We start from the raw sequence: 14,492 nt of genomic DNA, 5'->3' as shown, positions 1-14,492 counted from the left end.
TCTTAGTTCAATTAAAGTCCTTGCAACTATACATCTTCTGGATTGGAGACATCTGGATCAAGCCTCCTATCAGGCATGGTCAGTAGCATGCATATTCATAGTCTTTTGTTACGACCTGCCTCTTTCAGCACAGTATTACAGTGCAGCTTTTAAACTTTGGAATACAATACTTTTAGGCTCTTGTCTCTCAAGGAGTTAGCTTAGCAAATTATCTTATCTCCAGCAGGAAAAGTCCAAGCTTTTAATTGTCAAAGGAACTTATTTATAGCTTCAGTGCTCAGTGCTAAATCAAATAAACGTAAATCATGTGCTTACTTAAGAGAAGAAGAGTTGGAGCCTTATGCGGAGAGATCGTGGAGACGGGAGGATTTCTCTGTGCCTTCGAGCTTTCCATTTGAGATGCTCTTTGCCGGCAGACACTCTCCTCTCTTTGTCTCGCCCAAAGATGAGGAATTTGAGGGGTGAAGATAACCTTTCCCCTCACCGTCTATCTCCGATGCACGGAGCTGAGGCTCCATGCGGCTTTCTCTCCTCAGCTCCAACCGGAAGTCCTCCACTCCATCCTTGATAGTAAAAATATAAAATAAACTAAAGAACAGTCCATGAAAGTTTGCTGTTTTCCCCAAAATTTGAGGTTTGAAGCAACCACCTCACTCTGCCTAATGGTCATGTCAAACTTGGTAAAACTTAATGATATGTAAAGTCGAACCAAATGTATGGTAAATCAATGGTTAAGATAGCCTACAGATTTTTATAAACATCCCAGCTTGGGTACGGAATGGTCCCCCTTATCTATGGACTCAATATCCATGATTTCACTTAGTCATGCTACAAAAATATTTTCTTACCAGGAACATGTCTGTGCTTCTCTAAGTCTTCCAGTGCTATTCTGTGGTATACAGTCTGCCAAAATATAGTTAAAATATGGGATTCACTATCAGCTGTGGTTTCAGGCATCAACAGAGATGGGGATACTGGTCTTGAAACATGTTCCTGTGTACAGGAGGAAGTGGTCATACTGTATACCTGAAGCTGAGAGATGTAGTCTCTTGAAGAGGATAAACATGCCTTTTCTATTAATTTTTTCCAATGGTAAATCACCCAATTGCAATTGCTATTGATTGATTGCATAGAGAAAATTAGAAATTAGAATAATATCTGACTTGGGCCCTAAGCCACTGAATATGTAAGAAATATATTGGGCTGCATGTTACATATTGGAGAGCTGAATCTTGAGTATTTCTGCACCTTTGTGCCCAACACTAGAGTTCAGCTTTGATAGCATCCAAAGAGATCAACCAGCAAAGTTACCTGCAGCTCTACTGTAATGTCAATAAACTACAGGTGAGTAAATGTAGAAACAGGTTTGATTAAAAAAAACTTAGAACAAAGTAAGATATATGTCCATGGAGTCATGTTCCAGGGCTCTTCCCAGTAATGCGGGTAGAGTTTAACCAAAGCAACATTCAGTTTGTATAAAAACCCATTTTACTGAAAGAAATAACTTAAACACTTAGTCTCTTCAATATCTGACTACAAAACATAAAGATAGTCCATGGCTGAATTTATCAAACAAAGTCCCAAGATCCATGACAAACAAAGTTCTCAAAATAGTATTAAGTACTTCATGTAAGCCAATGTCCATTACCCAGTAGCTCAACTGTATTCCAATCTGGAAATCAGTCCACATTCTAACACAAGGTTTCAGTTTAATGAGCACACAGCCACAACAGGGTTCATCAAGGCAAAAAACAATATATCAGGATCCACACAACCTAGGGGAAAACAGCCAGAATCCACATCATAATACAATGGATACTTTTCTGAAGAGCAGTCTCTTGCAAAGCTCTTTATTTAGCTGATTCCATTTCAACAGATCTCCCAAATGATTACTGTGAATCCTTTCTGGGAAGATCAATCAGACCTCTTACAAACAGGAGGGAGGTTAACCCCTTCCAAACATTCCACAGCAGCTATACTACAACCACCAAACTGCTGATCATGACACATGGCAGGTGTAATTGTAAAAAAAAAAAGTGTTCCCTGATTTTACTACAGAATAAGCTGTTAATTAACTATCCATGAAAATTGTTTTAAATATATGATGTGGTATTTCTGAAAACAAGGAAACCTTTCCTGAGAAAAGTCACACGTCTCTACTTTGGCCACTAAAAGAAAATAGTAGTGTCTGCATTATAGTTTAAATTCTAAAGCACTATCCAAGGCATTGGACCATATTCCCAGAACAGGTTCAGTACCTTGGATTCAAGGATTGGACCCAGAATGGATTTATGCCAGTGATTCTCAACCTGTGGGTCCCCAGGTTCTTTGGCCTAAAACTCCCAGAAATCCCAGCCAGTTTATCAGCTGTTAGGATTTCTGGGAGTAAAAGGCCAAAACATCTGAGAACCCACAAGTTGAGAACCACTTTTTTATGCTGTCACTGCATGAATCCGTGCAGTATATTTGCACTGAAGAATGAATGCAGCTTGATACCACTTTAATTGCATGACTAAACGCTTTAGTTTTACAAGGATTTTAGCCTTCTCTGCCAAAGTGCTGGTGCCTCACCATAGTATGGCAGTTAGAGTGGTGTCAAACTGCATTCATTCTACAGTGTAGATACACCCACCAATCATCATAGGTTATCACTCGTGGCTGAGTATGACAGCCTTCTAAGTGCAGGGTCTTGGCATTGGGTCTGTAGGTGACTGTAGAGACCTGTTCTTGATCTGCATGTTCTTTTGTAGTGAAGACATTGATTTTCATATAGAAGGCATTCCCGACAAGGGTTGGCTTGATGTGCCTTCCTCTTGACATGTTTCTCCATTTCTCCCTCCATTTGTGCCTCTTTGAATTCCACAGTACTGTTGGTAATAGCTGCCCACTAATAAGGATGCCAAATTCTACCTTTTGCTACATCACTGTCACCTCATTATATGGGATTCCAGAGAAATTATTCCTTTCTAATCTAACTCTTTACTAAACTCTGCCTGATCTAGCACCTGTGTTTGCCATGTGTACAACACTCCTTTCATCCTGAGAGAATTTAGAATTTAATTCATATTTTCAAAATACTGTCACATTGTTTTAGAAACTTCATCTATTATTCAATCCAGTTTCTTATAATTTTACACTGCTTTGTCCAGGTTTCTCCAAGGAGATGTGGATATAAATAATTTATATATGACTGCCATACCTTTTGATGCCAGTAATATGGATGAAGGGCAAGTCTATTTGGAATGATTTTTTCCCCATACCAACATTCCAGTACATTCGAGTACAACTATTATGAAATTATTCCACCTTTCCTTCCTTGTTGCAGTTTCTGCAGTTATAAAAAAAGTGGAAAATTAAAATGAAAATACTTCCAGTTGAAGAGAATTGTGAAATTAAATTAAACGAGGCAGAATATTAGAATGATAACAGCCTCATATGGAAGAAGCAGCATTTCTAGCAAAAGACCTATCAAAATGAAGAATAATTTTATTACAAAGCAACAATTTTAAATTCATTATGTTAAAGATCTTGGTTCAATCATATCATGTATGGGACTCTTTCTCCTATCAAGAGTGGATAAGAAAACTATGATTGCCACTTGCTTTTGAGATATCCCAAGTGTTGGTTTTCTTTTAATTAGAGGGAACTTCAGGAATGCAAACTGATCTGTGTGGAGGAAGATGACGTTTTCACAAAGGTAAATTTAATTATTGTATATGTTGAACACAGTACAGCTAATGTCAATCAGGTCTGGGTTCCTCTGATTTCAATTAACATTCCCTTTGAAATCAATTAGATTTTAATATGCATAGCTTTAATCTTGGAGTGCATAGAAACTTCTGCTTAGTCCACCACTTCTTCCTCCTTATGGGAGAAAACACAAAATGTGTTATTTTTGATGCTCAATCTCCACTTCCCAAGGATGATCAAGAAATGTTTCAAAAACTTGATCAAACCTTGGAGCAAGCATGAAGCTGTTTGGAGATCACTTGTTGGCTGTGCTTTGCCTTTTGACATTGTCTCAAGTGATGACTTTTAAATGTGCTTTTTATATGGATATAAATTCTGGCTTGGTTTGTCCTTGCCTCAGAAATGAGTCAACTATTCTTCTCCCTCATTTATCCTTGCCCTGGAATGTTGAGGAATTTTCTCATGTATTTCATGGATCATGGATAAATTTTGATTGTTTTCTGTAAAATGCACAAAATGTAAATACAATCGTGATTGCTCTGTTGAGTAGACTTGTAAAAGTTGTAGTATTGGATGACTTGGTTATATGTTTTGGTTACATCTTTGCAATTAATCAGATAGCCTTTTCCTGTTTGTTCACTGTCTGTGACTAGCTTTAGAAGCTGAGGGGACAGAAGTTTGCACAGAGAAAAATGAAAAATGTCACCAAAAACTGCTTAGTGTCTCAATCTCGTGTTCAAAGCCAAACTGATGGAGGGGGGGAGTTAACAGGACAAGTAATCATTTCAAGCAACCTTTTTAAAAACCAAAATTGAGACATTGGTGAGATTGTTTTTCAATATCCCTAGCTTCCCCACAGTAAGGATACATGTGGAATATGCTAGTGATTACACCAAGGAGCAGGAGCTGCCAATTTTGCAAAACAGCAATTGAAAGCATGGGGCATTAGAAGGATGTGGAACAAATATGTTTCTTTTTCAGATGAAGCACCAAATCAGAGAGCTAGAAGAGTATATACAAGAATACCAAGGGAAAATACAGGTACCTGTGTGAAATGCTAACCTGTTGAAGGATTCAATGTAAACACCAGCAGGTGCATAATTTAGACTGCAGTCCTAAACACGCTTGCTAGAAAGTAAACCAAATTAAACACAGTCTAATTAAATATGCACAAGATTCATTGTTTAATAAGCCCAAATGATGGTTTTATGAGATTTTCCAATTCAGGATATTTAGATTTAATTTTACTCAAGGGTAGCAACAGAGGAATTGTGGTATATTGGGTGCCTTTTCATACTGAACAAAAACACCAAAGCAAATACTAAAAAGAGGACAACCTGGGAATAAAAATCCATACTGGTGATGGGAATGGATAAGCTTTTACAAGTACTATAATATTTGGTGGTGCAAAAACCCAACAAAACTTAATTAATTTTAAAAATTAAAATCATAGCCATCAAGGCATGACATCAAGGTGTCTGACTGTATTATCTCTGTTATGCTCAACAGAAAGACTTAGTAATCAGTGTAAATAAGGGTAAATTAATAGAGCAGCTGTATAGCCAGATCCAATACCGGATTGTTCAGTAGTAATTTCCTACAATGTTCAAGCATATATTATAGCTCTGATGATTAAAAATGATATAAAAGTATACATTATTCTGTTGGACGGAATCTTGAAAGCCTTATACAGCTTATGAAAAAGAAAAGAAAAAGAACAAGCAAGAAGAATTCATTTTTCTTCCGTTGTTGAATGTTTGTAGTACTCCATGTTACAATAGATTCGTGACAGTGATTCTTAAATATCTGAAAAGAAACTAGTGCTCCTGGTTGAGTTGATTGGAATCAATGAATGATCTTGACAGCATAGCTGCTTCTCTGTGGGCCCGCTGGGAAAGGGTCTGCCATGTTTGTTGCTATGTCCATAAATGACCCAGTTACTAACTTACACCTCATTTTAAGCACTTCCCTTTGGTGATATAGCAATTATAGCAATTAAATTCAGATTATTGCATGCAAACACACACAAAAGCCATTCATAATAGTCCTATATTATAGAACATAACACTATAAGCAGTTATGCCTATGAAGGTCTACTGACTACTTGAATCAGCTTGCTTACAAGAGAGGCCATAAATGCAAAGGTCCTGCATCAGAAGACAATCTGACCAGGCAGAACTATGATATATCACTCTCCTGTAAGAACCATTGTCCTCCAGAAGATCTGAGAATACCTTTGTCATCCAGCATCTACTTATATGCACACAAATGTTTTTTCCAAGGCCTTCCAATCTGCACTGGCCAGCAAATGTGAGTGAGGTATGGAGAACAGCAGGTGTTTTAATTGTTGCAGGGTGAAAACAGTGAAGTCCTCCCTCTACAGCAGTGGTTTTAAACTTGTGAGTCCCCAGGTGTTTTGGCCTACAACTCCCAGAAATCCAAGCCAGTTTACTAGCTGTTAGAATTTCCGGGAAGTTGAAGGCCAAAACATCTGGGGACCCACAGGTTGAGAACCACTGCTCTACAAGGACCAAAAACATTGAAAATGCAGGTGTCACTTTCAGTTAAGCCTGCATATGTCACTGAAAGGATGCCATCATATATCACAAAACTGCCCTAGGCTTTAAATTGCATGTAGTATATTGCTCAAGGGGGGATGAAAAAAGTTATTGAAGGGAACTTGCTGGATGTTTTGCTTTCAGGTTCTTGAAGACAGAGAGAAAAACCTGAAGAAGGAGCTGTCAGCAATTGTGAAAGACAAGACTCAGTAAGACTCTCTATGAGTGAAATTCCCCCTGTAGCCATAGTCAGATCTTGAAACATGTCAGCTGAATGGAAGCAATAGTAATTCTGCTAGTAAGAATTACAGATTTGACTGCAACACATGTAATGTTACTGAAGGAAAAAGATAGGTGGGAATACCTGAGATGGCTTGTTTTTTTTATTCTGCCAGTGATCAAGAAAATGGTGGATTCATAAAATTTTCTTAAGGCACACCTAATAAACCTGTGTTGAGGCTGACTCAGGTGTAAGTCCAACATCCAGTAGTCAAAAGCAGAATAGACCTTTAAAATGCAAGCCTATTGCTGGGATGACAATTTTTGCCTAGCCTTGGACCACTTCCTGTCTCCAGAGTCCCAATCTCATTCTACTTCCCCTCCCCAATCAACACATTTCCCTCACAACTTCCTGAATTTATAGACTGGTGTATCTGCTATGCCAAATCCTCCTGCCATATTTATAATTTCACAGACATGTAATAGCTGCTAGAGTTATGTTACATCTGGGTAGGCCATGGCCCAGATGTAGTTACATCTGGTCAAATAGTTGTTAGGTCTGCTTTTCCTTTATCATGAACACCATTTTTCACATGTATTAAAATATGGATTTAATAAAAGAAATAAACTACAGCAATAACTTTCTACAATCTCTCAAAGTGAAAGAAAAATCATTATTTACCAGTGCATATTTCTGTTAGTTCTACATCTATCATGCCTGGCAGGCGTGAGGGACATGTGAATCCACAAATGATTTTGGACTACATTTCCTCTCTGCCCTAATTAGCATATCCTAGGTTGTGGGGTGATTGGGATTATAGATCAGCAACATGGAGCATAATTTCTTATCCCTCATGTATAGTCTGACATGTCAAAATAATGTTACCTTATATTATCGGGCTTAGCCATTCAATGTTGATACAGAGGCTATTCTTTTTGGAAAAATCCAGAATCAGCCTATATATATATAAAAGAGTGATGGCATCGCGGCACCGAGCAAAACAACTAAACTACGGGGCCCCCAACCTTGAAATTGGACAACACAGCCCATCATCCACGCCGCTAGGTTGATACAATAAAAAATCCCGTCCAAAACCTCCATGGGACCTTAAACCCCCAGCCGTCAGCCTGGCTGGAAGGCCCCATGGTGGTCGGAGGAGGAGGGGCCTCCACGCGGTTGGGCCGCGGAGGAAACATTCTCAGGCCAGGGCCCCAGCAGGTGTGGAACAACCCCCCCCCCAAGCGCCCCCTCCTCCATGCGCCACAGGCCGGAGCGAGCCCCCGCCCGACCCACCTCAGCCTCCCGAGGCCGTGAAGCCCCAAGGTTTCTTTTCTTTCTTTTCTTTTTTTTTGGGATGTGGAGGCCTGCAGAGCCGAAGGCGGGGGGGGGGGGTTCCAGAAAGGCACCCCCTCTCCATGAAGACCATCGCAGGCTCCTCCGTGCCCCGCTGGCCTCAGGGCGGCCCCGGCCACGAGAGAGCCGGAGCCCAAACCTTCCCCCCCAAGATGCACCTCCGCCTCCCACCAGGCCGGAGGGAGGCTGCAAGGACCAAGGTTTCCTTTCTTTTAACTTTTCTTTGGGAGATAAACGCCTCAAGGCCGGGAAGCGCCCTGGCCCCAAGGAGGGAGGCCCCCAGGCCCCAATGTTTGGGTTTAGGTTTTTTTTAGATGGAGGCCTCTAAATTCCAGAAAGGAAACAACTGGGCCAGCTAACACCTCCCAACAAAGGATTCCCCCAGGCAGGAAGCAACAATATAATCTCTAAAATCAGGACATTACATAAAGAACAACACTCTGAAAATGGGCATTCCAGAAAGGAAACCAACAGGGCCAGCTAACACCTCCCAACGAAGGATTCCCCCAGGCAGGAAACAACCAGGCTTCCAAATAGCAAGGCTATTCAGTGCTGTTCAGCCTAACCAAGCAAGATTTCCCCTTCATAGTACACCCTCAGGGTTTCAAGCCATGAGGCTACTTCGTCTCATTCTCCCTGCCCAAGAAAGGATGCCCCTATGTAGAAAGCAGTCAGTCTTTGAAACAGCGAGGCTATTCAGTGCCATTCAAATTGGCTAAAAAACCATTTCCCTACAACGCAAATACCCAGCCTTCCAAACAGGAAACCTATTCCATTGTATTCCAGCTCACAAAACAACGATTCACGTAAGGAGAAAACACCCAGACTTTAAGACTGCAAGGCTATTCACTGCTATTCCAACTGGTCAACAAATGATTCCCATCAGCCACAGCAACACGTGGCCGGGCACAGCTAGTATATATATATAGATTGAAGTACAATTATTTGAAGTACTTTATTTGTATGTCGCCTTTCCAAAAAGTGCTAATAATCCAGTCTTTTCTTATTCTTGCAGACATCGTATCAAGTTTCAAGGCAAGTTTTTGAACCTACATCCAAAGAGCTTGATGTATGAAATAGCCAGGGCTGAACTGGTCAGTAACCTTGTTTTACCCATACAGAGAAATCTATCTGGTCAGTCTTCTGAGCACAAAATTTAGTTCATCAATCAGAAGATTGGTTTTGTTTTTGTGTTTTGTTAAAAAAAAATCAACATAATTATTACAAATGAGCCCAGCAACACTAGATGACAGCAAGAGCTGCTTGGTCGCACTTTGTGCACATGTGGGATGGACAGGATATTATTGAACCCTTTTTGAAGAGAAGGAGATGGAAAAGGATCAGGTGTGATAAATGGCTGATTTAAAGAGTTGAAATATCACTTCCACCCCATGGTCTATTCTTTCAAAGCAGAAGAGCGAAATGTACTTGTTGTCTCCTCGCTCTTGTGCCAGGACAGAGCTTGAGCATTTTTGCTTGTGCAAATATTACAAGAAAGTTCCTCCAAGCCAGAGGTATGTCACACAATAGATATTCAACATAGTTATATATTACCTTCAGGATCAGCATGCCACTTCCAGTTGTTGATGAAAACTAACAGAAGAGGACTTTATCCATATACCTTGCTTGAAACAGAGGTACCTGTTTAGAGGCTGAAGCAAACAGGATGCAAGAATAAATAGAGTTTTGATTGGCCCAGCAGGGCTTGTCTTATTTTCCCATGACATTGTGTGCTTAAAACAGTCACAGATATTCCTGAAGCTGATATGGTATGTTTATATCACAACAATTAAGGAATGGCACAAGTCCATGCTATAGTTTGCCAGCATAAACACTCTAGCATTTCATTGGGAAATAAATTGCATTATACACAACTAACACAATCTGCTCACTTCATTATGGAGTCGCACAGAGAAGTAGTTCTGAAATATTTGCAATGGCATGCAAACAAATTTACACATACAAATTTCTTTTTTTCTACAGGAAGAAAAAATACGGAAAGAAGAAAATTCTGTGAAGAAGCAGCTTTGTGGTGGTAGGTTAGTGAAGAATATGTTTACTGCTTGTTAACATTTATGATTGCCATCTTTACAAAATATCCCATAAACCTCTACCTGTGAAAGCATCTGCAGAAATAACAACTAGATTCATATGAACAAAAAGTCTTTTTAAAACCATCAAATTACTATTTCAGGAGACTGGCTGAAATCTTACATTCAATTTTTAAACTTTTTCTCTTATGGTTAACTAGAAAGTACACAATTGGTGGATTTACAGTTGCATCTATGTTGCCAGAATTATTCCCAACAACGTCATGGTCTACTACATCGAGGAAAAATGATATGCAGAACTGAAAGCTTCATCAACATTGTAGAACTTTCCACACATGCCTGACAAGATAACAACCTATCACCCCAGAAAACATTATATGGCCTATAGTATGAAATTTCAGATGCCAATGGCATCAGTTCAAAATGTTTTCTAACAGGTTTTGTTGTAGAGCCGTCACTGGAATCAAAGTGCCAAAATTGGCATTGATTGAAAAATGCAGCTAGTAGTGATGTATTTTTCTTGTTTTACTCTATAGGAAATGCAAATACTCTATAAGAAAAGCCTCCCGTGTTCTCTGGGAAGCATCCTAGCATGCTACCAGGATGCTTCCTCAATGAAGCCCCACCAGAAGTAGACTTACATCATATGATTCCATCTGATGGGCTCCATCGAGGAAGCATCCTAGAAGCATCCTAGGATGCTTCTCTTTCTATGTGTGATAAACTGGTATGAGTGAACACATATTATTAGCAAGATCTAATGAATGGGATACCATTACTGTTGGAAGTAATAAAGAGAGGATATAAAAAAATGTAGCAAGTGTCAAGGAAGGACACATAGCAGAGGGAAGGTGATGTTAGTTTTAAATAGGTTTTTTTAAAGCCTGCATTGGTCCTACTAAGCAGAAAACACTGATGGCTGAATATGAGTGTATTAACATTACTAATTAAGAATAACATTGATATTTAGATATAGAGCAGGATATACATATTTTATCAAGGACCAGTGAAGAGCTCTTGCCATGCAAGTTTTTAACAATTTTCCAGTTTTGAAACATTTGCTGTTTTAATATAGTATAGTTGAATTAGCATGTGCAGATGAGAAAAGATGGAGTATCTTCTTTCAGTTAAGGTACGCATGCAAGAATTAATAATGAAATTAGGAAGGTTAGGAAAGATATTGCTCATTTAAATTCTTTTTCACCCTTCAGGGCTTTTTCTTGAGAAGTTCATTTATTCAAAACCCAAACTCTCTTGACTCTTGAACACATATACAGCGTTTTTGTACATAAGCTATATCTGGTACTAAATAATACACCATTTTGTTCACAAATGGTCAAAAACCATTTTATCAAGGCCAGCAAAGGTGTCCTTCTGGACAGCTATACCAGGCAATCCCAACTGGATGGCCCCCCACAAGGGTCTGCCTCCAGCGGCAAACCAAGAATGGGGCAACTTGGAAGTCCCTAAATAGACTGAGAAGTGGAGTGGTCAGATCAAAAGACAACCTGGCAAGATAGCACTACCTGGAGGAATCCTCCACTTTGTGTGACTGTGGAACAGAACAAACAACAACTCATATGTATGCTTGCCCACAATGCCCTGCCTCATGCACAGAGGAGAAGTTGTTTAAAGCTATGGACAATTCGATTGCTATTGCCCACCTTTAGCTGTTTGTGATTCCTTTATTTTATCGCTTTTAAACTTATTTATTATGCAATGCTTTTGACATAAAATAAATAAATAAGTAGGAAGTGACTAAGGTTGGACAGAGCAAGGCATCAGGTTTTTACAAGTGATTTCACAGCATTTCACAGAAGAAACACACATGACCAAGCAACATCAGTGTGTGGTCAAGATGGCAAAGGTTATTAATGAGGAAGAGCTAGGAGAGGCTGAGTCATTTGGTTTTTCTCAGCCTATTGGGAAAGGCAAGAGTCTTTCAAATTAAAATGAGTGAGTAGGTGGTTAGACATAATTCCACCTGAGATCTTAGCAAACAACTGATGCCAGTTAGAAATGACAATTCTGACCTAGGTGGACTAGAGCATTGATGCCTGCTTTTCCCAGGCATGCTACTTCTCATATTTTAACATATTAATCCAATTTAGGCTTGTGTGTAACATGGCTTTTATACCACCTTAACCATTGAGACACACAAAAATTAGTATCTGATCACTGAACAGGCATGGAAGGGACAGCACAAAGAGGCATTTTGTTGTATTATTACTCTTTACTGGTGTGTTCTTTCAAAGTGTTTATTATTCTGACACATTTCCATAGTAGTCTGCTGAAGTATATTTGGGTAAAATTATGCATAAGCCATTTTCTACTGAGCATCATTGTTGTAAAGATAGATGTATGATTTGAAATTTCAGCCTGCATCAAACCAAAGAATTGGATATCCTCCCTTGCTTTGTGCATTATAAGCTATTTTGACAATTGATGCTTAAACAAATTTTCTTCCCCACTATAATTGGAATGCTATTCCTAATTAGATTGAATGTAGATTCCTATTCAGGCAAAAGTGATTTATTGCATTTTTGTACATTAGCAAAAACAATCCTACCAATTTTAATACATTCAGACATTTTGAAGCAGGCTCCCAAATGTGCTTTTAGTGTCATCTGCTAAATACCCTTGACATTGCTTGTCCTTTATTCAAAGACAGAAATATTCATGAGTCTGCAAGGTTTTGCAAGCCACTGAGGCCTGCATTTTAGCCTATCAACAAACTAGGATGTCTAAAAAAGAGGAGGCTTTTTCACCTGCTTTCCTCTTTGTGCAATGATTTATACATTTACTTTTTTTATTTATTTATTCTTTCATAGGGTAAGGATAGCCTGGATCTTCAAAGTGTTGTGGCACTTTGTTGGCTTCCTGCTTGTGATCCTCCTGCTGGTGTTTCTAGTCACCCTCTTCATTCTCCATTTCTGCCTTTCAAATCAAACTATGACAGAGGCATATCACCACTCTACATGGCAGATCATGGGCTATTATATCCAGCCGTATATGGAGATGCACAGTTCTGGAATCTTACCAAACTGATCTCCAAACTGAAAGAAGATGCTGAATAGAGAAAGCCTGTCATTATAATGCATCAGAGTTTGTGGATAAAGCTGATATCCTATCAACTTTCCTACATTTGAGCTACATTTTTTCATACTATTAACCATCATTGTTGGATGCCTCAATTTGTGATCCATGAAACAGGAAGCATACACTAAGGGTGTCCTGTACAACTCAGGTCTAGGTTTACTTGAAATACCTTACCTGCCTGTATGAGCCTCCCTGAGCTGTAAGGAATTCAGGGGAAGCACTTCACAGGTAAATTAGCTGGAAACATGGCACAGGGCTCCTACCTGCGTTTTTGATGACAGGCTAAGATCTTTGTATTCCAGAAAGCATTAGGGAATTGATCATTAACGAGAGAGAGGTTTTTAATGACACTATAAAGGTGACTTGTTAATAATGCTTGCTTTAAAGTAATATTTCAAATGGTTTTAATTTTGCTGTTAGTTTAATACTGTTTTAATCTTTACTTTTGGATAAGAAGATAAATATTTTTAATGTTTTTAACTACATGGGTTTATTATCATTTGTAAGTTTAATTCCTGTCTAGAATACACATGACCTAAAGTGATGAGGATAATGGTGACAGATAGTAAACCACAAGGATCCCAAGAAATATCCTGATTTTTCTGCCTGCTGGACTACAATGTAACATAAAAACAGTCCTATCTTGTCTAGTAATGTCAAATCTTAGTAAAAAAAATATTTCAACTTAAAAATGTTAAAAACCATAATTGTCAGAGATTATTCGTAATGTGCGAATTATTTTATGCAAAATTCACACAAATTATTTTTGTGCACAAAATAGCTTTTTTCTACAATAAATATTTTCTGCTTAGAAAATTCTACAGTTGATTATTTATTCTGCACAGAATTAACTTTTTTAACAAAGAGAAAAGTAGCTGGTAACTGTTTTCTGTTCAGGGATAATTTTCAGCACAGAAAATATTGTTTTCTACACAGTAAATGATATTTTTGTGAAAGAGTACAAAAATTATGCATAAAGGAAGTACCAAACTGCATAAAATATTGTCAGTCAATTATTGTTCTTGATTGCTGTTACTCAAAAAACATTTTGATATATATATATATATATATATATTTGTGGATATTCTCTTTATCTCTAAACTTTCCAGTATCCTGTTTGCCACATTGTTCAGTTAAATGGCTGTGAGAAGTGTACAAGCATACTAGTACAATCCTTTGCAACTGCTGTTCCTTAGTAACAAGTCTTCAGTGGCATATTGTCTGATACTGGAAGTAACAGGTAGCTTTTATGACTCATAGCTACTGATAGGATTACCACCACTGAATTTACAAATCCTCCCTTAAACCTAACTACAGGATACCTTCCTCTGCATCCTGTAGTAGAAAATGCCACAGTTTAATTATTTGGTTCTTTAAGTACTTATTTTTGTCTCTCTTGAACCCTCCACTTTCCACATTGATTAGAAGATGTCAGCCCAATTAGATGATGTCACCCCAAATTAGAGAGAGGAGGAAAACAAGATTCTTTCTATTAATGTTCTATAAGCAAATTAATTTCAA

At 38.5% G+C, this 14,492-nt stretch overlaps 1 protein-coding gene across 7 annotated transcripts in view; it reads left to right on the top strand.

The window, feature by feature from the left end:
- LOC100562938 (structural maintenance of chromosomes protein 6) overlaps positions 1-13,006 on the top strand; it is a 33,590-nt gene extending 20,584 nt beyond the window's left edge. For 3 of the 7 annotated variants that reach the window (XM_062976491.1, XM_062976490.1, XM_062976494.1), the window contains 7 exons: positions 1,267-1,344; positions 3,641-3,697; positions 4,672-4,731; positions 6,393-6,457; positions 8,837-8,915; positions 9,805-9,860; positions 12,704-13,006. In XM_062976491.1, coding sequence (XP_062832561.1) covers positions 1,267-1,344; positions 3,641-3,697; positions 4,672-4,731; positions 6,393-6,457; positions 8,837-8,915; positions 9,805-9,860; positions 12,704-12,920 — 612 coding nt within the window. In that variant the 3' untranslated portion in view covers positions 12,921-13,006. The remainder of the gene's footprint in view (positions 1-1,266; positions 1,345-3,640; positions 3,698-4,671; positions 4,732-6,392; positions 6,458-8,836; positions 8,916-9,804; positions 9,861-12,703) is intronic. The other 4 variants (XM_062976495.1, XM_062976492.1, XM_062976496.1 and 1 more) reach the window with 4 other exon arrangements.
- Positions 13,007-14,492: the final 1,486 nt, after the last annotated feature.

Source organism: Anolis carolinensis, chromosome 3, assembly GCF_035594765.1.
Source record: "Anolis carolinensis isolate JA03-04 chromosome 3, rAnoCar3.1.pri, whole genome shotgun sequence".
NCBI lineage: Eukaryota > Metazoa > Chordata > Lepidosauria > Squamata > Dactyloidae > Anolis > Anolis carolinensis.
This window is presented reverse-complemented; position numbering and strand designations above follow the sequence as displayed.